At 38.5% G+C, this 26,819-nt stretch overlaps 1 protein-coding gene across 6 annotated transcripts in view; it reads right to left on the reverse strand.

Annotated features, from left to right (window-relative positions):
• The window catches only part of USP3 (ubiquitin specific peptidase 3), a 90,374-nt gene that overhangs the window by 44,247 nt on the left and 19,308 nt on the right, over positions 1–26,819 (reverse strand). For 2 of the 6 annotated variants that reach the window (XM_033189836.1, XM_033189830.1), the window contains exons 2-3: positions 16,207–16,267; positions 11,470–11,601 (exon numbers count right to left, since the gene is read on the reverse strand). In XM_033189836.1, coding sequence (XP_033045727.1) covers positions 11,470–11,498 — 29 coding nt within the window. In that variant the 5' untranslated portion in view covers positions 11,499–11,601; positions 16,207–16,267. Of the gene's footprint in view, positions 1–3,324; positions 3,762–11,469; positions 11,602–15,002; positions 15,119–16,206; positions 16,268–19,706; positions 19,860–26,819 lie in introns of those variants that run through there. The other 4 variants (XM_033189833.1, XM_033189831.1, XM_033189832.1 and 1 more) reach the window with 4 other exon arrangements.

A 26,819-nucleotide genomic window follows, 5' to 3' on the forward strand; every position in this document is an offset into this window, starting at 1 on the left:
AAGATCACTTGAACTCGGGAGTTGGAGGCTGCAGCGAGCTATGATCACATCACTATACTCCAGCTGGGTGACTCTCTAACATTTTTTTTTTTTTTTTAGTTTTTTTGTAACTCTATTTATTTTTTTGAGGCAGGGTCTCATTCTGTCACCCAGGCTGGATTGCAGTGGCCCCATCTCAGCTCACTGCAACCTCCATCTCCAGGGCTCAAGTGATCCTTCCACCTCAGCCTCCCAAGTAGTTGGGACTGCAGGCACCCTACCATGCCTGGCCAATTGTTTAATTCTGCCTCCCAAAGTGCTGGGCCTATAGGCATGAGCCACTACACGCCTGGCTCTCTGGCTCACGCACTCTCTCTCTATTGAGACAGGGTCTTGCTCTGCAGTGATGCTACCACAGCTCACAGCAGCCTTGACCTCCTGGACTCAAGCAATCCTCCCACTTCAGCCCACCGAGTAGCTGTGACTACAGGCATGAGTAACCATGCCTGGCTAATTCTTTTACTTTTGTAGTGGCAGGGTCTCACTGTGTTGCCCTGGCTGGTCTCAAATTCCTGAGCTCAAGCAATCCTCCTACCTCAGCCTTCCAAAATGCTGGGATTATAAGACTAAGCCACTATGCCTGGCCGTAACTCAACTTTATTTTGGCTGGATTTGTTTTTCACTGGTTTAAAAAATTTTTTTTTTTAGGTTTTTACAACTATATTTCTTAAGAGCCAATTCTAGGTGTTCCGATAGTCAGTCACTAAGAGGGATATTTATTTTAAGAATGTAACTTTTCTACTGTTTGAATTTCATATTATACAAGTTGTATATATTACTATGATTGTTGTTACCGCTATTCTTTAAGGAAAACAGCCGCTTCCACAGGTCCAAACTTCTAAGGTGAGAGTGCCTGTCACGTGGTAGAGTATCAGTAAATGTTAGTTTCCTTCCTCTGTGTAACTGCTAGCCTCACAGCACATTCCTCTCTAGCTGCCTACATTCCCCTGGTTTGATTTCTTTTTCCTCTGTGGTCAGAGGTCAAAAGAAAGTAAGTAGCAAAGGTGGGAAATAAATGAAAATGTAAATGTTACAGGGTTGCTTTAGTCTTCAGATGAGATACTGCTTTCAAACTAGAAACTGTCCCACTAATAGTGGTGTTTAAAAAGGCAAACAGACGGATTTGAAAGTTCTAAAAATCTTTTCCTGATTCACTACAATTGTATTGAAGCTTTTTGGTCAGAATTATGCATACCTCTGACACTGGGAAAAAAATTCAGCCACTCTTCTTAATTTTCCCTTCAAGGAGATTATGTCAGAATAAGTGGTACAAAAAAGTACATAACTCATAGGTTGTGTTTCAAAAACGTGTAGATTGGTCCTCTGAAGCCTGGAATGCGTATCTCATTTTGAAATAAATGCTATGAAATTGCGGTTAAATGTTCTAGATGGAAATAAATGTGTCCCAAAATGTAGCTGAAATCCATAGTATTTGAAAAAACTCGATTTCTCCTTTCTTCTTTATATACTACTGGTGCTGAGAAACTGACAGGAGAGGCCTAGGCAGGATTCAGATAACCTGACTGGCCTCTAGGAGAGGAGGTCCGGGCTCAGCATCTTCATATACATAGAACTTCATGTGATAAACAGAAGTCAGGAACTGCCTACATTATATGACCAACTTTTAGGCTATAAAATTTATACCTAAGCAAGTTTTGACTTACTGATTTTATTTTTATTTTTTTTTATTTATTTATTTTTGAGACGGAGTCTCGCTGTGTCGCCCAGGCTGGAGTGCAGTGGCATGATCTCGGCTCACTGCAAGCTCCGCCTCCCGGGTTCCCGCCATTCTCCTGCCTCAGCCTCCGAGTAGCTGGGACTACAGGTGCCCGCCACCGCGCCCGGCTAGTTTTTTGTATTTTTAGTAGAGACGGGGTTTCACCGTGTTAGCCAGGAGGGTCTCAATCTCCTGACCTCGTGATCTGCCCGTCTCGGCCTCCCAAAGTGCTGGGATTACAGGCTTGAGCCACCGCACCCGGCTGACTTACTGATTTTAAATTACTCTTCAAGAAAAGATGAGTTCTACTTTTTTTTTTTTTTTTGAGACAAGGTCTGGCTCTGTCACCCAGGCTGGAGTGCAATGGTGTGATCTCAGCTCACTGCAACCTCCATCTCCTGAGCTCAAGCCATCCTCCTACCTCAGCCTCCCGAGTAGCTGAGACTACAGACAAGTGCCACCATGCCCAGCTAGTTTTTTTATTTTTAGTAGAGATGGGTTTTTGCCATGTTGCCCAGGCTGGTCTCGAACTCCTGGGCTCAAAGCTATCCACCCGCCTTAGTCTCCCAATGTGCTGGGATTACAGTTGTGAGCTACCGTGCTTGGCCTAAAGATAAGCTCTACTTCTGATGGACTTTTTGCCAGATAAGGAGTGTATTTAATAGAAAGAAAGAAGTATTTAAGAAAAAGTGAGTACACTGAACATTAAAAAAAAATACTTGAAAATTGTAGTCGGGTATATATTACAGATGTTAGATAAGGAAATAGGATATAAAAAAGGAAGGTAAGAAGGAGATTGGTGTCTTTCTTTACTTCTAAGACTGAGACAAGTAACATTATCATCGTGGCTATGTAAAGATTAGTCTCAAATCCAAATTCATTGAGCCAAATATGATCATAAAGTAGTTTTAAACTTATTTAAGCCAACAGCTAATAAACTCCTAATTAAATGTACAGTATAGTATAATATGCATACTGCTGTTAGACAGGATATATACAACTGATTTTACTACTGTGCACTGAAAAAAGATACATCAAGTAGCAGGTAAATTTTCATAAGAAACACAAGCTATTTATTATATTAAATAATTAGGGAGGTAAACAATGAATAAAATCAGAGCTTGAAAGTTATTTCAAATACCATTGACACTAATAAACAACAAAAATGACACTGCTCAATTTTCTCATCACATTTATACTTTATATGTGCCTTTTTAGATTTTGATTTATTTCTAATGTATAGTATTTAACCTTGCCTAAACCTTGCTACTTTTCTTTCTATAAACTCTCAAAAACTCATCTTTTTTCTCTTCATTTCAAACAACATTCTTTTCTATACTTTGGTTATTTCCTTTGGTACATACTTTTCCCTTTTCCCTCAGAAACGTTCAAATCCATAGCTATCTGTAACTGAACTAAGTATAGTATTTGATGGTCTCCATAGTGTCAGCCTTGCTTAGATATTCTTATCTCCCACCCCTCCCCTCCCAATCTTCCCTTTCACTTCAGTGTTACCTGCTCTAGTTTTAGAGTTAAGCTTTCATCCCATATACCACGAACTCTCTTATCCCTCAATATTTTCCATTTCGCACCATTCACTTATTTAATGGCAAAACAATATTCCTCATTCGGTCATCTCCATCTTCACATTCTTTTCCCATTCTCCAAAAATGAAAACACGCAGCATGGCTCAATCGTTTTCTCGGCCTAACATTTCATGTAGGTTTACTTCCTTTAAAAAATTCTAACTTTAGAAACACTCGTTTCCTTCCTGTTTTTGCCCTGCACTATATGACCCCTCTAATTCTAAAAGAAAAAATACTAGTCTACTAAAGTCAAAACAATAACTTTGGATAGAAATCCAGCTACTTCCCCTTTTACTAGTTTTGGTTAATAAAGTTACTTTCTTTCTACCAGACCTCACTTGTATTAACTGGACTTTACAAGCAGTGAGCATCCAGACCTGCATTCAGTTACAAAAGAAGCCTTCAAGCTATTTTCATCAGCTTTCTAATCAAGTTAAAAAATAAACCACAAGGCCGGGTGCGGTGGCTCAAGCCTGTAATCCCAGCACTTTGGGAGGCCGAGACGGGCGGATCACGAGGTCAGGAGATCGAGACCATCCTGGCTAACACGGTGAAACCCCGTCTCTACTAAAAAATACAAAAAATTAGCCGGGCGAGATGGCGGGCGCCTGTAGTCCCAGCTACTCGGGAGGCTGAGGCAGGAGAATGGCGTGAACCCAGGAGGCGGAGCTTGTAGTGAGCTGAGATCCGGCCACTGCACTCCAGCCTGGGCGACAGAGCGAGACTCTGTCTCAAAAAAAAAAAAAAAAAAAAAAAAAAAACTACAAAACTGAGTATCCACTATATTCTATATATATGTATATACATATGCATTTGTATTAATAAATTATATATACAAGTAAATCTAAATTATATATTACAAAAAAAGTAATTTTTAAAGTGAGCTAGAAATGAAATAAACTATTTTAAATGTCTTGCTATTCACAATATCTTCATACTATCATTAAACTAATTTCCTTTTTTTTTTTTTAAAGGCAGTGTCTCCCTATGTTGCCCAGGCTAGTCTCGAACTCCTGGGCTCAAGGGATCCTCCTGTCTCAGCCTCCCAAAGTGCTAGGATTATAGGTGTGAGCCACCATGCCTGGTCATAATTTCTCAAAGTGCAATATACCATAAGGTAAAGGTTTGACATTAATGAGAGTGAATATAGATTCATACTTCCTATCATCTTCATGTTAATTTTTAAACATTTTGTCCAACTTATTAGGTCTTATTAGTCTGTGTTTTTATTAGATAGCCAATTTTATCCTGTAATGTGTTTGATGAGCATGGAGTAGGAAAATGTGTCCATTTGCCCTTTTCTTGTGTTTACATCATCGTCATTACCTTGCAGAATTTAAGACCTTTTAAAACATGTGTCCATTTGGCTAAACATGTTAAATGGAAGGAATAAATCCATATAACTAAGCAGATATTATATAATGCAAAATGCTCAAAGTAAACAGAGGACATCACAGGTGAAACTGATTTAGGAGACTGTGTGTAACTCACGGCACACAATCATCACATCTACAGACCTTTGTCAAAAACATTTGACAAAGGTTTTTCTCTCCTTCCAAATAAAACGGTGCAGTAGTTCTAAATGCTCTTCCCATACTGCCAGTGCATTATTTTGGAGACCACTGCACTAGAAACTAGGTCCCTAGCACATAGCAGCTTCTCAACAAATGTTATTTATTGAGTAAAAAGGTGTTTATGTTTTGTTTTGTTTTTTAATGTTCACAATATGTTTGAGGACCATCATGTAAACCAGAATCTGTCCCAAGTAAACATTTTGAAGACAAAAACTGAGGGAGAAAAGGACTACTTATAATATCAAATTTTCTTCATAAGGGGCATTACCTTCACTTTGTACCTTTCTTTAACACATTTATTCCTAGGTGTAACTGATAGTTTTGTCATTCTGTTGAATACTTTTGCCTGGTCATTTCCATTTTCAACTGATGACTACTAATAAGGAGAAAGCTATTAGTTTGTTTATATTTCTTATACATCAGCTTTCCAAAGTGTCTTATATTTAATACTCATTGCTGTTTTCTACTAGAGTCCCCCTGGGCTTTCCAGCTATTCTATCGCATCATTTGAAAGTAGAAACAATTTTTTGCTTCCAATATTTATGCCAATTATTTGACTTACTGTCTACTGTCTTACTGCAATGGTTAAAACTACTAAAACAATGCTTAATAATAGTGACAATCATGTAAATGATTTCACGAAGTATTAGTCTTGTTTCTGATATAATGGAAATGGCTTCAGCATTTCATCATTTAGTATATGATATTTGCTTTCTGGTTTTTGGCAAACTATAAGGGCTTAAGTTTCCTTTTATTTCAATGTTATTAGTTGTTTAAAACAAGAAATGGCTCTTGGAAATAAAGTATATTTTGCTTCCAATGGGACAATAATCTGAGGTTTCTTTTAATAATGAATATGTTCATAGAACTCAGGTGAAATTAACTCTACTTGGTAATTATATATTTTTCTTTCTGATAGCTTACTGGGTTAGATTTGCTTTAAGTCATAGTTATTTGCAACTACAGTATTTTATTTAGTAAAACTGGCTTATTTTCTTTTTGGAGTTTCTGTTAGATTTCTATCTTAAGGTTTTGAAAGTTTATAACATTAATATACTTAATGTTACATTTTAAGGAGGCTGCACTGTCCAATAGTAGCTACATGGGGCTATTTAAATATTAAAATAAAAAACACTTAATTCTTCACACTAGCCACATTTAATTGCTCAATTGCTACCATCCTGAATAACATAATGTCATACCCAAGACAGAGAAAAATCTCTACCTCTTTCTCAGCTTTAAAATTCTCAGTTTTTTTCAATTCCTGTTGTTAGTGCTATTGAAGTTACCCAAGTCAAGATTTCCACATTGACCAGGCGCGGTGGCTCACACCTGTAATCCCAGCACTTTGGGAGGCCGAGGCGGGCGGATCACGAGGTCAGGAGATCAAGACCATCCTGGCTAACATGGTGAAACCCTGTCTCTACTGAAAATACAAAAAATTAGCCAGGTGAGGTAGGCAGGCGCCTGTAGTCCCAGCTACTCGGGAGGCTGAGGCAGGAGAATGGAGTGAACCCGGGAGGTGGAGCTTGTAGTGAGTCGAGATGGCACCACTGCACTCCAGCCCCAGCGACAGAACCAGACTCAAGATTTCCACATCCTGTCCTTGAAGAACTAAGAAAATATTCCCAAAGCAAACCATTCTTCACTCATCTGAAACAAGGAGGAATAATCATGCAAATAAAACCTTCTTTATGCAATAGTAAAGAAACAAGTCTTTTAATTTACTGGCTACAAAGCTATCTTTATACAGTAAGCCATGCATAATACTAATACCAATAAATAAATAAATAAAACCTCTTATGCAACGAATACCCCTGAAACATGACAGATCCTTAAGTTTCAAGCTCCTTTTCGTTCACTTCTATGACATTTTGATATTTACAGGCAAATTTGACCTCTGGTTTTATTATAAATGACAGTAATACTGAAAAAAAAAAAAAGCAAGCTGATATTCTAGTGATTTCATCTATTTCAAACTGAGAAAGGTTAAAATCTAAAATAATTTGTTTAGGAAGCAAGAGTATTTTTAAATTCTCTTACTAAACTCTGATGTATTGCCACCAAAGAAGCCAGTTATGGAAAATTAGAAGAATGCCTGCAGAGCAAACCCATATCCTTTGTTAAAAGCAAACAAGTACCAGCATATCTTAAGGAAGAGCCTTTTATGTTTTAGATTACCTCTATTAGAAAGTTTCTTCTTGAACTTCAAAATATTGCTTTTAAATAAACAAAACTCTCCCTGTTGTCTAACTTTTTACATTGAAAATTTGCATCCAAATAGTTTATAAGAACGGTCAAAAAAATATTTTCCTTTTTAAAAATTTTTAATCACAACTGCTGTAGGAAATGATTCATTATCTATTTAAACTCACAAATAAAGCTTTATGTTCATTTTAATTAAAACTGTTATTTATTACAAGTGTTTAAAATCTGAAATTCAAGCCTCTTTTCTAGACAAATGATTCACATTTCACAATATTTCTTCATTTGAAAGGATGCTTTAAAACATTACCTGCCCTAAAGGAATATACTTTTAATATTCCTTTCATAATTCTTCATTCTCAAAAATTCAGCTATTACTGATAAGGATACTAAAGTTGACAAGACTATGTCAGATGTCAAAACTTACTGGTTCAGTATTTTAAATCTATTAACTCCAAAAGTCTACCTCCATAAAAAAAATCAAAGTTCCTAATTTTAATCTTTGTTTCTTCTCAATCACAATAATGTACGGCACATAAAATTCCATTTGTATTGGTTAGAGGAAGGAAATCGGGATGGGAGCAAATGAAATACTACCTAACAAACAGTAAACTAAACACTAGCTCTTGTGTGAAATCTTAGGAAGATTTTTATTTTCATCGAAATATTAATTTACCTTTCATTTTCAAGTTAATCTGCTTATCTCCTTAAGAAGTGAGTTTGTGTCAAATCAGAATCGTTCCTTTTGGCACTGCTTTCTCTCTTATGAAACAGTAACCCGATTTATATGGTTCTGCCTGGTTAATGCATGCTTCCTCTCTGGGCCCCTGTTGACATCAAGGTGGAGGGTCACTGCTCTACAAGGGTGTCCATCTTGGGAGGGAAATGAAGTAGTTCACCTATATCATGATTTAAGTCTTCTGCAGGAAAAATGTTATATGGCTCTTTAGTCCCTCAAGATGATCGGGGACACAGTATTACAGCTCCGATATAACCTTCCCCGTTTCTGAAAGACAGTTAACAAAATTCAGTCTTTCAAACATATGTCGCCTACTCTGCACCAGACACTGCATACTTGGGAAGAATACAAAGATCTGAGATATGGTGTCTGCAGTCTCCAAGGACATTTACAACTAACTAACGTGCTGCAGGAAATTATAAGGATTCCAAGAGCTGTGAGTTCAGGAAAGATTACATTCAGCTACAACTGGAACTGGGGGAAGAGAAGAGTTCAGTGATAACTTCATAAAGGACTGCAAACATAGGACAGGGCAGGGAGTCTTGGCAAGGAGAAAGTAGGGAAAGAAGAACTGAAGGCCTCAGAATATGTTGTAACTTCTCTAGGGACAGAGCATACTGCAAAAAAGGCTTTGACTTTAGTCAAGATATTTATAATCAAACACCTTAAACCTAATGCACCAATGTTTTACCTCTGGTATCAATTGTTCAGTCTAACCACAAGAAATTAGTGTACAAGGAAAATTAATAAATTGAAGTAAAATTACTAACGGGCACTAGAAAACAACACATGTACACACTCCACACAGAAATAGGAAATCTGTTTGTTTCTTCATCACAGTGAGGTGTGGGAGGAATGTTAAACCACATCTTCATCAATTTACAACTATCACAGATTCCTTTTAGGCCTTCAGTGTAATGCTACAGGGTGATTCCCTGGCATTTTGTTCTAAAACCCACAAATGAGCCGATAATGCGACCAGCTGCAGCTCCCTTCCTGAATTCAGCAGCTCTGGGTGTCCACACACTTGCAGCTCTGTACAACTTCACACAAAAGCCTGGCAGTCGGCCAAGAAGACTCTATCACAGTATACGCTCCCCAAGGTTCAAGATTTTCCATTTAATTCCAATTCCACCATGAAACAACATATACTTTAGCAGACTATAGCGATATAAAACCAGTTCAATTCCCATTTCTAGTTAATAAAATATGCCCCTAAAATGCAATGGATAAAGATACTAAAATATATAATCTACATTTTTAAAGGGCCTTGAATATAATTTCACTCCATCAAGATAATTAAAATTTTCTTAAAGAGTTAGTTTCCTCAGAATCTTACCAACAGCAAGAAAACAATGACAAACTTGTTATAGCACACAGCGATTTAATTGTACTTCCAAAGTCCCCCATTAAGCAATTCGTTCACATTGCTAACTGAAAATCAAGAATGAATGTTCTCAGTATCTGGTACTATAGGATGATGTGGCCCATGACAATGTGAGACAGATACTTCAAGAATGATATTAATTTCTGTTGTCTAAAGCAGAAATACAAGCACACAGAAACACACAGTTCTGCGAATTAGGTGGCCACATCACTCTAGTACGGAAGTTTCCTGAGGGAAAGGGGAATGCAAACGTTTGCTTTAACTGCCTGGCTAATGCTTAACTTTGGCAGGAGTGTTTCACAACAGCAAATAACAATAAACTGAGCACTAACCTTTGTGTGAAAATCTTGGGAGGATTTTCATTTTTACTGAACTCTTCACCTACCTCTAGCTTCTCTCTCTCCAGGTCTGGACACCTTCCACACAAATGATCACTAAAAACAGTAGTGATCTGAATGAATAACCCTTAAGATGTCTATTCAATAGCCAAAATTTAACGGTGTTGAACCTGTAAAAATGTAAAAGACCCTTTGGGAGGCCGAGGCAGGCAAGTCACGACGAGGTCAAGAGATTGAGACCATCCTGGCTAACATGGTGAAACCCTGTCTCTACTAAAAATACAAAAAAATTAGCGGGGTGTGATGGCAGGCGCCTGTAGTCCCAGCTACTCAGGAGGCTGAGGCAGGAGAATGGCGTGAACCTGGGAGGTGGAGCGTGCAGTGAGCCGATATCGTGTCACTGCACTCCAGCCTGGGCAACAGAGCAAGACTCTGTCTCAAAAAAAAAAAAAAGAAAAGAAAAAAAAAAGTAAAAGACCTGGCAAACCACTGACCCTTTCTTCTTCCTTTTGATGGGTACCTTCCTATGATACAATTATCGACTAAGGACAATGTGGAAAGGATTCTCACATCATTTCAGTAGAAAGTGAATTAAAAGTGTTATCTGGACTTATCTAAAATCCCCATCTCTACCCAATAATGCCTTCATGTAACATTCAAGGGCTGTCTGGCAATAAAAAATATCCCTAAAGCGATCCTTTAAATGGCTTATATCCCCCCCCTTTAATGTCAACAACCTTTTGAATCCAGGGAAAACTGATTAAAACAAGAATTGTTCATCATAATTTACCAGTCACAGAAAGAAATTTGCCTCACACCAAAGTTAAAACTGCAAAATATACTTTCTGAGTATAACCAAATGGATATGGATCATTAAGCATCACTGACAACCTAAATAACCTAGTTCTAAGTAGTCACAAAAATAGATACCTACTTCGTAATTTATATGAAATAGACATGAATATTATATTATAAAGAGAGAACAGAACCTGTTGCCAACCTCTTTTTAAAGGATACTAAAAAAAAAAAAAAAAAAAAAAAAAAATAGCACCAGGTGTGGTGGCTCATGCCTGTAATCCCAGCACTTTGGGAGGCCAAGGCAGGCAGATCACCTGAGTTCAGGAGTTCGAGGCCAGTCTGACCAACATGGTGAAACCCTGTCTCTACTAAAAATATAAAATTAGCTGGGCGTGGTGGCACATGCCTGTAATCCCAGCAGGAGGCTGAGGCAGGAGAATTGCTTGAACCTGGGAGGCAGATTGCGGTTAGCCAATATTGCGCCATGGCACTCCAGCCTGGGGAGCAAGAGCAAAACTCCGTCTCAAAAAAAAAAGAAAAAATAGCCTGGAAAGCTATGTACCAAATTCTTGATGTTCACCTTTGGGGAAGAAGAGGAGCGTGGAACTACACTGGGAAAAGGGAGACTGTCAGAAAAATCTTTTTTTTTTTAAACAAAGCAGTTAAAATTTGTAAGATTATATGACAAAAATGTTAACTGGACAGTGGACAGGAGGAACACGGTTTGTTGAGTTCTTTTGAACATGGGTTATCACATTATCCTTCAATTTAAAATAACACAAGAAAAAGAAATTATAATAACAACAAAGAAGTAGATCTATTTCCCTGAAGCTAGGATGGATGAGGAACAGGAGGTGGGAGAGAAGAGGAGGCTGAGAAGAGGAGGCCTAGAAGTTGAAAGCAAAGTAAAATCTGAATGAATAAAGACAGGCATTCCGGATGGCTCCAGTCCTTTGTGAATCCTAACAGTTCTAAAAGAAGGTAATGGCAGTAATAGCTGGCTTAAAGACTGAGGGAAGGGAGAGGAGGGGAGCACACTTGCACACACATAGTAAGAAATACCATTTCCAGAAAATGTTAACTTACCAGTATGTACTGTAGCTACTGCAATCCATGCATACTGTGTGCTGAGCTTTATCTTGCTTTTCTGATTTCTTATGGTTGGTTAAGGGTACTTGTGCATCTTCATAATGTTTTTTTGCATGGCCATTCACATACCTTACAAAGACCAAATGAAAATTTACTTTAAATATTGCTTTGGAAATTAAAGGAGTAAGAAATGATAAAATTAAGCATTAATGAAATCAAAATAAGAAAGAAATCCTGTAACAGCAGTCAATCATGTAGTGATTTATTATATTGAATACTTAAAATATGCTCTTTTTTTTTTTTGAGACGGAGTCTCACTCTGTCCCCCAAGCTGGAGGAGTGCAGCGGCACAATCTCGGCTTACTGCCTCCCGGGTTCACACCATTCTCCTGCCTCAGCCTCCCGAGTAGCTGGGACTACAGGCGCCTGCCACCACGCCCAGCTAATTTTTTTTTTTTTTTTGTATTTTTAGTAGAGATGGGGTTTCACCATGTTAGCCAGGATTGTCTCGATCTCCTGACCTTGTGATCCATCCGCCTAAGCTCCTTTTTTTGCAACCGAATACTACCGTCAACTTTTAATTATATACAAGAGTAGGCACAGGCAAGGAAAGGCATAATCTATGCAAATCGCTTTCAACACCACACATATTATTTATAAACTCCTTTGCTGCTGCTTTCACTATAGCTTTTTTTTCTCTCAGACCACTAACTCCCCAACTTGGGCTATTATCAAAGACAAGCTCTGTTAAGTAAATTACTCAGCCACTTCCCACAGGGCCACAGACTCTGCTCAAGTTGCTGTTTAACATAAAGTGTTAGACTCAGAGAAACAGGACAATGTTCCAACCCTTACCAATATAGCTTCCAGTCTTATATTTAAATGCCTGAATAATCAGCTTCTCTCATATGGAAACATGTTTGTTTAGAAATAACCCAAACAAAACACAAATCACCTTAAGCTTACAAAAACTGCTATTTCTCTACATGGACAAACATAATCAAAAGTTGATTATGTTCATAAAAATTATGTAACACATTCCAACTCAGATTTAATATTACAGCAAGCATAATGAAACTGAAATAAGGCTCCCTCTGCACATGGTGTACAGCCAAATTCATCTGTGCCTTCATCTAGAGACTGCACAATTCTGTCACTGACTACCGGCATGAAGACCCTTAAGAGGCAACGTTTCCCAGCTCCTAGAAAGCAGGCAATGTGTGGAAGGCAAGGCCCACTCGAAAACTCAGTCAAAACAAATGTTGGTTAAATGGCACCAAAACAAACAGATGCAGAGACTTAGAAGACATTTTCATCATGAGGCACCTTAACTGCACCAGGAACACTTACCTTGGGGAAAGTAGGAGAGTTATGGTAACTGGGAAGGATCAACTTCAAACCTAGCCCCCCTACCCAGGAAAACTGGGCACATTCAAGGCACTATTTTTTTTTTTTTTTTTGAGACGGAGTCTCGCTCTATCGCCCAGGCTGGAGTGCAGTGGCCGGATCTCAGCTCACTGCAAGCTCCGCCTCCCGGGTTTACGCCATTCTCCTGCCTCAGCCTCCCGAGTAGCTGGGACTACAGGCACCCGCCACTTCGCCCGGCTAGTTTTTTGTATTTTTTAGTAGAGACGGGGTTTCACCGTGTTAGCCAGGATGGTCTCGATCTCCTGACCTCGTGATCCACCCGTCTCGGCCTCCCAAAGTGCTGGGATTACAGGCTTGAGCCACTGCGCCCGGCCTCAAGGCACTATTAACCCCAACTCAGAATGTGATCATGTTCTTTCTCCATTTTTTCCCTGTACTTTACACTTTTGCATAAACCTGAGTCCTCTGTTTATAAAACTGTACTAAAGTGAATTTCAGAGTCAAATAATGATTAAGAGGATAAGCTCGAAAACTAGACTGCCTGGGTTCAAAAGTAGGCTTTATCACATCCTGGGCATGAGAGCTTGGATGAATTATTTAACTTCTCTGTACTTGTTTTCTCATTTGTAAAATGGACGTAATAGTACTTTGTGTGTCATGGGTTTTTAGGTGATTAGATGATCCATAGTTCATAACAAATGAATGTTAGCAATTATTTTATTAGCATTCTTCTTTCTATGCCTAACTACCACGTATTCAGAATCCAAACAACAATTGCTTATAAGGCAGGCTCATTTACAACATATTTCAAGATAACATGTAACTGTATAGTTCAAGAAACACTATTTAATAAAAGGTAAGGCCGGGCGCAGTGGCTCATGCCTGTAATCTCAACACTGGGAGGCTAAGGCAGGCAGATCACTTGAGGTCAGGAGTTTGAAACTTGCCTGGCCAACACGGTGAAACCCCATCTCTACTAAAAATACAAAAATTAGCCACGGTTGGTGGCACATGCCTGTAATCCCACTACTCGGGAGGCTGAGGCATGAGACTCACTTGAACCCAGGAGACAGAGGTTGCAGTGAGCCGAGATCATCCCACTCCACTCCAGCCTGGGTGACAGAGTGAGACTCTGTCCAATAAATAAATAAATAAAAATAAATGATAAACTCTAAGGTATCATATGGGTTCAATACTTAATCATCTTAACTGCCTATTCTTATCATATATTTATAGTACTCAACCATGAAAAACAACAGTAATTCATTGCCACAGTAATAATACTGAATAAGCACATTACCACTTGCAAATTTTTGAGAACTCATCATCTTTACATAGTTCATATAGTTCGTTTAACTACAACACTGTAGTTTCTAAATGTATTAGATATATAAATAGTTCCGGTACATATCAGAGATAAAGTAAGAAGTATGATTACTGATATTAAGATTAGCAATGTTTTGCCTAATACCTAAATACATTAGTCAAAGAGGTGAACAGTTTTGTATAAACTAGCTAACAGGAAATTAAATATTTCCCTCATCTAGTTTTGGATTTTAACTAGACATTTTGCTCTACAGCACAAGAGGAAAAATTTCACTACACACGTCACAAATTTCCAGTAACAATCACAAAAATTTGAAAAATAACTTAAATGGGATGGGGTCATGAAGACCAGCAGAATTTATAACCCATGTATGCTATTGATAAACTATGTTTCCTAATGGGAAGAATATTCACTTTATGATTTCCCTAAAGACAAGCGGTCTAAAATTACAAAAAACCCAATAAATTTGGCAATGAACACCTGGGATTGCATGATAAAAGAATATTAACCAATCAGCTATGTAAAATGGAGATCCAAATTCAGGCTACTCTGAATTTTCTGTTTAATCTACTTCATCACATTTCTCCAAAACTATGTCAAATTTCTAAATTTAAGCTTGCTTGCAATTGGCAACAGTCCAACTGCAGAGTCTAGAAATTTTTCCATTTATTTTTCCAAAACCTATTTTAGTTTGTTGTTTAGGAACATTAATCTCTAATTTTTGAGTTTGTCAGGTCTTTTGATTGGCATGCGACCATCAAGATTTAGGTTGTAGAGCACTATGAGACTTCTGGAGAACAGAACTACATAAATTTTATTGCATTATAATTCTCACCTCTCAAAATCTAGGAGAGGAATCTGTCTCTTCAAGTGCAGAATTTAAGTGCTTCTACTTTTCTTCTTTTTTTAAAAAAAGTTATCTGTACAAAGTATTTTCAGGTTCCCCAAATCCTAGAGATTTCAAAACCACAACAGCCACAATTAAGAAATGCAGTTAACATTCCAAAGGTACTCTTAAGTGCACATGGAAAAAATAATTCCAGGACTCAAAATGTGAAAAATCAAAACTTCACCGAACAAACAAAGATGCTCTCTTCATGCAATAAGGATTTAAAAATAACAATGGGGAAATATTCCAGATAAATACAATATATATTTCAGCCTATGTAACTCAGTATGATTTCTCATTTCCTTACTGCTAAGCTATTAACTTCTACAGTAAATTCAAAGTAGATTTTCTAAGCTAGAAGAGCAGTGGAAATAAATGTGCTGCTACCAGGCGAAAAACCACAGACAATATTTACTTGAGTTTGTGCTAGAAGAGTTACTATTTAAATAATATTATTTTGAGGCCAAGAACTGGGAAGAAATGCTCAGGTTTAAACTGGGGTGGGGTGAGGTAGAAGATGTTGTCCATAGAAAGTAGTGTTTTAATGGAACAATGAAACATTTGATATATCTTAGGAATTAATAATGAACTCCACAATGAGATCATTTTCAAAAGGAATTCCTTTATCCATAAACATTTTAAGTTTTTTTTTCTTTCCCAGAAGAATGATATCATACCTGGGATTTGATTCAAAAGTCAGTAGAGGTGGGGATGGGTTAGGTAATAGGTGAGAAAAGATTGCCTCCTGTTGATAATTGCTGGGTGAATGGAACATGGGGTTCAATTATACCATCTCTGTTTGTGTGTGCTTAAATTTTACCCTAATAAAAGGTTTAAAAAACAACCATTAGGTAAACTTGTACTTCAAGAATTCCCTTAGCTCATCTTTCCACTCAAATATTACTAGCAAATTGTCTTGGTCATCAAACTAATTCTTCTGAATATCAATATGAAGAGTTTTTCTCTCCCAGATGTTTTCCCCGGTTTTATCACAGAACAAAGGGATTCAACTGGAGAAGGAAGCCCTACAGAGAATTATGCATTATGATTAACAATGGTACTAAATCCAAATCAATAAAACTCTGACATAAAGCTTAAAGACAAATTTTAAAAAGCAAATAGGCAGTGAAGTAATAAGTATTTCACCTACCTTCCACAGTGGACACTTGAACAAGTCAAACAGACCCAAGGGCTTTTGTTGGACCGGCACACTAATAAAAAGAAAAATACACAATATACCAATTGTATCATGTTATTTCCCAATTTCTCCCCATTTTCCTGTGATTAAGTTATAAATTCCATGGCTATGTAGGAATGCTGAAGTTACAAATCTGTGCTTTTTGAATGCATTTACACAAAATGGCTGCCTAATTAAGTTATACTGAAAAGAATTTAAATGCATGTCCACAACAGCGGCTTATTTTAATTGCTGACTCAACTCAAATAGCTTAACCACATTAAACACATATACACTTGTCTCCTTTATTACTTATTCCCTTTTGCCACAGTCTCTGACCAGTCAACGACAATCTATTTTCCTATTAAAAAACATTTTTTTAAGTCTAGCCATTTAATCACATGTCTCTGCCACGTAAGTCATATACCACTATAAATGACAACTCTTTCGGTTTATTTACTAAGAGGCACAATGTAAGGTTACAATTAGGAAATCTAAGCCTAGTTTTCCCAAAGTAATTTTTAGTTGCATAAAATATATGACAACTGCACATAATTCTTGCTGATGGTATAATCAAGGCATTAATTATTTTAGTTGATGTATTATAGCGGTGGGGAAGGCAAGAAGGTATGGAAACAAAATATTGATTAAAATTTTGCTTGCTGTTTACTCATTCATTTTTTAATAAGTCCTATGTAAGTAACAATGATATTCAAAAGGGAGGGATAGCAAAATCACCTGGAAAGCTTTTTGAAAACACCTATGTTCTACTCAAGTATATCTACATTGGGGTGGGGAAAGAAGTACAAAGAATATTTTGTGCAAAGTAGCTTCCCAGGCGACTTCCTAATACAACCCCTTGGGAACCACTAGTCAGCCTCCTAGAGGCAGGGGAGGAGCACTGCAGCACAACCACACAGGATCACAGTAACCACCTAGCACGTTGTAGATGCTCAGTAAATATTTGTGGAAGAGAAAGTTTAAATTTCTTAGTTTAGGATACCCATCTCTTCCAAGATCTGGTCTCTACCTACATTTCTCTTGCCCAATTCTGTATCACAACAGGCCTTTCTCACTGCTAAAAAAAAAAAAAATTAACCAAAACTGGAAATAAGGTGAATGGAGAACTGTAAGCCCCTTCAACGTATACTGAAACACTGTTTAATAGCTCCTCCCAAAGATAGTTAATTATAGTACCACTGACCAGTTGACCTACTTGACTAGGACCCAAATTCCACGAAGTTACAGGTAATGTAGTTTTTTAAATAATTTCTGTCCAGCAGACTCCAAAGGTTATAGTTATACTACCCTGTAGGATATTAACCAATTTTGCATCTAACCTAGCAATTTTATTTCGACGCTTTTATCTTCACTGTCTATACACATTCAGTTCCCAAATACTCGTGGAGCCAGCTTTACCATCTTACTACTGGTGCCCTCATTAATGAGTTAAATAAACCTTTGACTATGTTCATCCCATATTTGTATGAGAGGACGGGACAGGAGGTGAGAATAGAAGAGCACAGTGATTACTGCCTGAGGGACTCTACAGTTTGGCCAGCGCAGAACTTTAGTTTTGAACATGAAAGCTTTGAGTGGTGAAATCCCCTTCTACTTGCCACAGGCCTTCCCTTTTCTTAGTGCATTCACATATTTATATTCACTATCAGGGCCATCCTTGAAGGCACTGAAGGCATTTTTTACTCAACTGGGTCTAATTTTGTTACATGTGCATGTAAACCACATGACAGAAAGGTGTGGAAGAGTACCTACCAAACTGCTAAAACAACTCTGTTAGGCAGGTACTTGGGAAGACTATTGTGAGGGAGACTGCTAGCTTTTTATTTGTACTCCCCTATGGTGTTTGCCTTACAGCAATGAGAATATGATGTTTTTACAGTTTGAAGAGAAAGCCCCATAAAATGTATTTTACAAAATAAAAAGTAAACTAGTAAACAGCTCACTTGAACAGCTATTCATGGTTTGAGGTATGATTTGGAGGACTGAGATATTATGAACATTAATATTTTGTTTCTCCAGCAAAGCTTTTTTCTCTTAGTAAATATTAAGAACTTTGGGGCCAGGTGCACTGGTACATGCCTGTAGTCCCAACACTTAGGGAGGCTGAGGCAGGCAGATTGCTTGAGTCCAGGAGTTCGAGACCAGCTTTGGTAAAATGGTGAAACCCCATCTCTACGAAAAATACAAAAATTAGCCGGGTGTGGTGGCGCATGCCTGCAGTCTCAGCCACATGGGAGGATCAATTGAGCCCAGGAAGGTGAGGCTGCAGTGAGCCATGATTGCACTATTGCATTCTAGTTTGGGTGAAAGAGCAAACCATGCCTCAAAAAAAAAAAGATGGATGGAAGGAAAGAAGGGAGCAGGGAGGGATGGAGGGAGGGAAGGAAGGACGACTGTAACTCAAATCTGGGAGAAAAAAACTCCTATAGGTTATTATCCTGAAATAATTACATTACAAGGTTGTGTTTTTGTTTTGTTTTGAGAAAGGGTCTCACTCTGTTGCAGAGGCTGGAGTGCAGTGGCATGATCACAGGTCACTACAACCTCTGCCTCCCAGGCTCAACTGATCCTCCCACCTCAGCCTCCGGAGTAGCAGGGACTACAGGCATCTGCCACCACGCCTGGCTAATTTTCTGTTTTTCTTTTTTGGTAGAGACAGGGTCTCACTATGTTGCCTAGACTGGTTTTAAATCCCTTAGCTCAAGCAATCCTCCATGCCTCAGCCTCCCAAAGTGCCCAGATTATAGGTATGAGCCTCTGCACCTGGCCTAGGCCCAAGTTTTTAACTACCCAGAGATTTTTTTTAATTATGGAGGATTCTGTCCCTCCTTTGTACCAGGAATAAGAAACCTAGAGCAGAATCCCCGTGACTTTGTTTTGGGTATGTTTCCTACCAAGTGTTCCTTTCTTCCTCACTCTAGGGTTGTAAACCTACACACAGTACACACAATTTGATGATCTCCTTTTCCCCACTTAAGGTGCATGAACACATTTCTTCATGTTACTGCATTTATAACAGGGTATTATAAAGCTAGTCTTATAATATCAACTATCTCACAAGGTTTTATTATTTTTTAATTTCTCAATTCAACTACACATTTTAAAAAACCAAAAAACTCTAAGACTGAGAAGGTCAAGAGAATGGGAAGTAACTGTGAAATTGGTATAGGGTTTATTCTGGGGTTATGAAAATGTTTCGGAACTAGACAGAGATGGTAGTTGTAAAAACAATTGTGGATATACTAAATGCCACTGAATTGTTCACTTTAAGATGGTTAATTTTATGTTATGTGAATTGTGCGTCAATTAGACAGACAGATACTTAAGGAGAGAAAGTAAAAGGGAATAAAGTATTGACTTCCAAAATCATTGGAAACAAGTGACTGTGGACTGTGCCTTTTAATATATCTCAAAAACAAAACAAAACAAAACAAAAAAAACCACTTTACTACCTGCCAAGTGTGGTGGTGATTGCATCTGTAGTCCCAGCTACTTGGGAGGCTAAGGCAGAAGAATCACTTGAGCCTAGAGTTCGAGGACAGCCTGGGCAACATACAGTACTCTCTGAGGGCATAATACAGTCACACCAGATAAACATTTGAAGGCTAGAAAGATACAGAGGATAGGGTATTATGAGGGATTCTGAAGCCAACAGATGGCATTGCTTTGGGGAATATTCACTCTGTTTATACACACTTCATCCAAATCAAGAACCTTTAATGTACCCAGGACAAATATAAAATAGAATGAAAAACATTGGCTTTCAATTAAACTCTCAATCATTGTTAAGAATAGAACAGGTAATTGTACAAATCAAACAATACTACAGATAATCTTAAAACCATTTATTTTAATCACCTTTAGGGGGACTATCTTATTATAGAAGGTAGTTTCAATTTACAGATAGATGAGATTCAAAAGTTTACCTGCAGGATAAACACATCTCCCATGGAAACAGTATTAAAGGTTTCCAGGGTCGTCTGTAAAGCCCTAAATGAAACATAATATAGCTGAAATACTCATATACACGCACATACTTATACATATACCCACGCAATAAAACCACACAGTAGGCCGGGCGCGGTGGCTCAAGCCTGTAATCCCAGCACTTTGGGAGGCCGAGACGGGCGGATCACGAGGTCAGGAGATCGAGACCATCCTGGCTAACACGGTGAAACCCCGTCTCTACTAAAAAAATACAAAAAATTAGCCGGGCGAGATGGCGGGCGCCTGTAGTCCCAGCTACTCGGGAGGCTGAGGCGAGAGAATGGCGTAAACCCGGGAGGCGGAGCTTGCAGTGAGCTGAGATCCGGCCACTGCACTCCAGCCTGGGCGACAGAGCAAGACTCCGTCTCAAAAAAAAAAAAAAAAAAAAAAAACCACACAGTAATAAAAATATTTTAGGCTCTGAATATAGTATCTATTCAGCAAAACACAAAAATATTAAACCAAAGTGTTTTTTTTTTAATCTTAAATGCTAGTACTTGAGAGAAAGGGTGGTAAGGACAGACACTTGTGAAGGCTCAAAAAGTGAAATCTGGGAATTTATAAGGGCTCTTTAATATACCCAATTACACTTCAAGGTGATGTCAGGGAAAAGGAAGCCACGCAATTTATTTCTCACACTGTTACACTCGGCCATAGCAGCGTGATTGGGAGTCTCATAAATGAAACTCATCTTTTACTCAGATTGTAAAATTTCCTGAAACCAAGATATCCTGTCCTCCAGCAAATTTCTTCGGTTTGCTTGGATTCTTCCAACCCTGACCGCAGTGTCTCACCTCTTGGCCCAGAGGGTGGCACTAACTAGGCTCTTTTCACTGCCTCCTTTTCAGCTACAGCTTCAGAATCTTCCTCTATCCCTGTTCTCACCTCAGCCTCAAGCTCTTCAAGTTGGCAGGAGGGCCCCTTTGTATGGAGGAGATGAAGAAGTTCTATCCTCTCCTGAGCTAGAGCCATTCTCCAGAACGTAGGAGCTATCACATAGGCTGGGCCATGGCGAGGGTGGGAAGAGCCCCAGCCTCTAAAACATGCCTTAGACTCAAGTCTTTTTCCTAAAACCACCTAAACATTGAACTCTCCTGAAAACCAGATAACTGAAGGCGCACAAAGGCATCTAAGTGACCTAGAGGTCAAAAGTGGTTTAGTCCATGCTATACTTCCAAAAGGAAGGGCAGGATGGCCCTTTATCAAGAGAGACCGGAGCAGAAACCGGGGAGTTCTGTGCCTATAGAGGCCTAGTTACACATGAATCTTTTCAGGTTGTGTTCACAAGAAAAGGAGTTCTTAGAACAAAAGCACATCCACACTGAATATGTTATTTTTACATAGCCACTGATCTTCAATATCCTCTTAGTATGCATATAGAGAATCTCATAATAGAGGATATTTGATATTCGAGGCCTACCAACAAGTCTGGAATTCTAAATTTTTAGACAAAAGGTCATACATGACTGCTTATGACACAACTTCATCACTGTCTCTACACAGAATAGTTTAAGCACACAGCACGGACAGGTAAGCCATTTACAGTGCATCCATTATTCACCAGCTATTTCAATTGGGAGAGAAGGCGCTTTATCTTCTCGAGAATTCAGAACGAAGAGGAGGATCAGATGACCGAGATTCTAGTACTGGCTCTACCATTACTAGCTACATAAGAGAGAACATCACTACCGTTCTGGGTCTATTTCCTTAGCGTAAAATGAAGAGTAGGTGATGATCACGTTCCTTCTAAATTACAAAATTATTCAAAGAACATGCTGGGCACAGTGGCTCACACCTGTAATCACAGCACTTTGGGAGGTCAAGGTGGGAGGACTGCTTGAGCCCAGGAGTTCAAGACCAGCCTGGGCAACACAGGGAAACCCCGTATCTACTAAAAATAAAAAAAAGATTAGGCGAGCATGGTGGTGCACACCTGTGGTCTCAGCTACTCCAGAGGCTGAGGCGGGAGAATCCTGTGAGCCCAGGAAGTCAAGGCTCCAGTGAGCTGAGATCACACCACTACACTCCAGCCTGGGTGACAAAGCAAGACCCTGTCTCAAAATAAAATAATTTAGAGAACATAAGGATTGGCAAAAGTTAGATGAAACAATCATATCATCCTCCTCCATAAATAAAATTCTTCCAACTCTGCTTTCTACCTAAGTCTCTTAAAAGGCTTAACAAAAATATTAACTGCTAATGTAGGATAATTTCCTAAAACAATGGTTTTCAAGTTTTTCTTGCCTCCCATCATCCCTGAGACACAAACACATTCCTACCACATTGCCCATCAGTAATAGCAACTCACTGCAACAAGAGCGTGGGAAGTGCGTGGAATCACCGTTCAGGATCATGACAGACAAACATACTGCCACAACAGTGAAACTCAGAAACCACCCCCCTACACCATTTTTAAAGTGCAACACTCTAAAAATATTAGCAACCCATAAGGAAACATCTAGGATATGTTTTTTAAGCAAGTTCATTTTCATTTAGTTAACATTTATATGGTACATCCTGTGTGCTGTAAACAGGTGCTATTTAATCCTCTACACTCCAATGAGGTACAGACCATTATTTGGCCTGTTTTACAGATGAGGAAACTGAGGCACAGAGAAGTAATGTAATTTGCTACATTACTAAGTGATAGGGCTGCAAATTAAACTCATAGAGTGTTTCAAGGAACTGACTGTTACAAAGCAGTCGTCCAGGAGACTAAAACTTTTGTTTTAAAAAGATAACATGCTATGTGTTTCTGAGTCTATATATGTATTACATACCTGCATGTAAGTTTTTTAAAGACTAGAAATAACTGTTATCAGTTATGTAAAAGGAATGAGATGGGGATAGGAGCCACTATACTGTTTAAAGTTTTTCAAACAGCATCATTTCTTTTATAATAATAATTAAATTTAAAGTGTTTTAAATTTAAATATACTGGTATTATAAAGTTGTCCTAATAAAATGAACTTATTCTGAATTTTCAAGAGTGAGTGGAAAGTTAAATCAAAATCCAGGGATATAACTCTATGGATCTGTAAAACTACAATCAACAAAAATTTTGAAATTTTGCAGCAGTTATTAAAACACACAAACACACCGTGAGAGTATCAATAGTAAAAGTGTTATTCCTCTTAAAACTGGAGGATAGTCCAGCATCATCATAAAAATTCTATAAATATTCCAGTACATGTAAGTAAAAATATATTCCAGACAGACCTAACTTACCTTCCAAATGAAACATTTTTAGATACTTAAGAGCAAGACAAAATCTTCTGTACACTGTAAATCCTCTCTGAACTGCATGTTCACAAGCCTATTCCATGCTAAAAGTTCTATCTCTTCTATCTATAACTTGAATCCCTTGAAATTATTAGGGGGAGGAGTTGGTGAAGGCACAAAAAGAGAGCAAGAACTGAGCCGTAATGTAATCCAGAAAAGAAGGAATCAAGCTACACGAAGCAACTGCCAAGGTGCCCAAGCAGCCCGAGTGCAGCCAAAATCAGTGTCTGATGTCTCCCCAGCCCCGACAACGCTGCTTATTCTGAGAGTGGATGGTTAGGGTTCCCAGGGAACAGGGCAACAAGAGAGTTCTCATAAAGGGCAACGGGAGGTACTCAGGGCCAAAGTGGTGACCAATGCAGAGCTCAGGAAGCCAACCAGAGGTCCCAATACTGGGGAGGAGACCAGGCATGAGCACCAAATCCAAAGTGGTCAGAAGTGGCAGCCTGGGACTCAAGGCCAAGATCACAGAACCAAGACTTCAGGTCCAAGGCAGGAAAGATAAAATTATGAAGCAAAGCTTATCTTGGTTGCCTTTCTACTTTCCCACAAAAAATTTTCCCACTTTCCTCTTTTGCCTCTATCCCTGTCTTATTTCTGACAACCAGCCTCTTCTGAATCATTAGATAAGCAGACTTACATTTGCTGGTAAAGTCAGTTCAGCATTTATCATAACAATCCTCTCCTTTTTGCTTAATGGCTAATGGTAGATTAAAGATGGCCACAAATTCTTTGACATTCTTCCCATGGAGAGACAGGTTTATATCCTCATTCTCTGAATCTGGGCAGGCTCTGTGACTGTCCCGACACACTGAATATGGCAGAAGTGGTTCTATGTCAACCTGCAACTCCAGGCCTTATGAAATGCACAGCTCCCTCTTGCTATCGCTTGAAATGCTTGCTCTTGGGAAAGCCAGTTGCTATGTCAGAAGTCTAATTACCCAGAGACCAACATGCTGAGAGAAGCCCAAACCATGTGCAGGGAGAGTGGGGAGATTATGACACCACTGGGGGACAGAGAGGCACCACAGAGCATAGAGGTACCAGACAGGTAAGTTAAGAAGACTCTGGAACATCCTCTTCCAAAGTGTCTTCTTAACGCAGAGTCTGTTAATTCTGTGAGCCCATGTTCTCCACCTGATGCAATCCCAGCCAAGTTCTTCCTGAATTCTTGGCCCGCAAAATTATAAGCAAAATAAAATGGTTGCTTTAGGTTTCTAGGATGTATGGCTATTTGTTATGCAGCAACACATAACCAGACCACCACTTACAGAGGGAGCAGTACCAGTGACGCAGCACCGTCCACAACCACCAAACAACTCACTGGAATGACTGACCTGTTGTTTAGGAAAAGTGAGGATGGAAAAGAAACTTCAAAAGGTTTTGTCCAGTAGGATTCAAAGCTATCCAACGACTATACTATTCTCTCTACAACAGAAGTAGCGACAGTAAAGACTTGATATTTATCTTCAACTAAGCTGTAATTGTCCTTTGGACTAAATCTTTCTGTATCACATCAATATTTTAATAATTCAAATCTAGGTGTGCCACCTCTACCTCAGGACAACCTAATCCTCGACCACAAACATCATTCCTAACAATAACTCAGTAACAAGTTTAAAACCTTCAAATTGTCAGAGGCACTATTTCCACAGAAATCCCAAATTCTAGGTAAAGATCCTTAAGAAAGTGCCATAAACAGTGGCAGAAATCCCTTTTCTCTTCATTAAAAGGCACAAAGCCTTATCTTTCATTCCTTTTGCTTCTTTGGATTATGTTACTTAATGAGCATTCTAGGAAACCCCAGGTTTTACTGAAGGTTGAACTTGAAAAAATGCTTCTAAACAATTATGAGAGTTGAGAACATTACTAATTCTGTTTCTATTTCTCTTTACCCCAAGAGTTCTGACATATTCCTCAGCCAGCATGACTTGATCCCCATTATGCCCAGAAATGCCTGATCTCAGGCCTTTGTAGCTGGAACTACTCCCAATTTTCTCACAAAATTCCTAGCAAATTGTTCCACAACTGACCTAAAAAGGAAGGGGCACAGTGACCAGGAAACTCTGCCCCACATTGTTTTGGTTGAACCAGGCAAATTCCTTTATCACCTGCCCTTGAACCCTTCCAGAAGAATTCCTTCCCTCTTTTACACAAAAATGTACCAAACAGAATGAATTGCCTTTGTAGGAATTTGTTCCTCCGTAGACTCAAAATAAATATGATACAGGTCATGTGACATAATGAACCAAGCACGGGCTTCAGAACCAACTGTCTTAAAGTTGTAGCTCTACCATTTTAGTCTATGACCTTAAGCTAAGTTCGTTTCAGAGCCTGCATCCTCTCTGTAAAATGGGTCAAATCCCACCTACCTCACATGGCTATGGTAAGGATTTCACGAGACAAACTACATAAAGTGCACACAGCACAGGGCCTAATCAATGCAAAGCACTCAGTGAATGTCAGTTCCACTCCCTCAAACTCCTCCTATACCAGACCTAAAATTAAATTATATTCAAAACATCAAATACTCAATTTTAATAAGCTTATTTCAAAATTGATGTAACTATTATAACCACCTTAAATGTCAGAATCATTGAATTTTATGTATCCAGTGTACAATACTTCAGGAAAAATGCATTTGAGAAGCATATTTTAAGAGATAAGGTTTAGATAACAGAATGGCATTTAAGTACAGAAGCAACTCAAGTGTCAAAACTTTATTAGAATACATCAAACTCAGAAGTATTCAGAAGAGACATTAAATCCTGGTTCACTAATCTAATCAACCAAAATATACCCTGGGTATCTACTTCATTTAGTTCACTGCCAGTACATTATCAGTATAGCAATGAATAAAATGTCAAAATTCAAACGAACAAAGATGCTAAGTTCATTAAGATGAACTGTTCCATATTCCAATATCCAATAAAATGGGGTTACAAGCCAAGTCACTTAGAAATATATTTTAATTTCTAACTTTTGTTTTAGCAAAGAGGTAAGAATTTCATATCACACCAGATTAAATATATGGTTATCAGCTTATTTTTATGGACAAGTAGGTTTTAACCTCTACCCTAAATAATTCAATTCCTCTTCACTCTATTACCTGGTTCTATTTAAGGAGCAATATCTTTGGTTCTTAGAGGCTAATTTTGAGACTGTGCTCTGGCCTACCTTCCCAACCTTTCCCATGTCAGGGCACACACAGAAAATAGTATCTGTATGACATATGCACATTAACTGAAGAGGCTTCTCACAGCCAGAAATGATTTGTCTGGGAGCACAGCCACCTC

The sequence above is a fragment of the Trachypithecus francoisi genome, unplaced genomic scaffold, assembly GCF_009764315.1.
Source record: "Trachypithecus francoisi isolate TF-2019V2 unplaced genomic scaffold, Tfra_2.0 Lachesis_group3, whole genome shotgun sequence".
Taxonomy (NCBI): Eukaryota; Metazoa; Chordata; class Mammalia; order Primates; family Cercopithecidae; genus Trachypithecus; species Trachypithecus francoisi.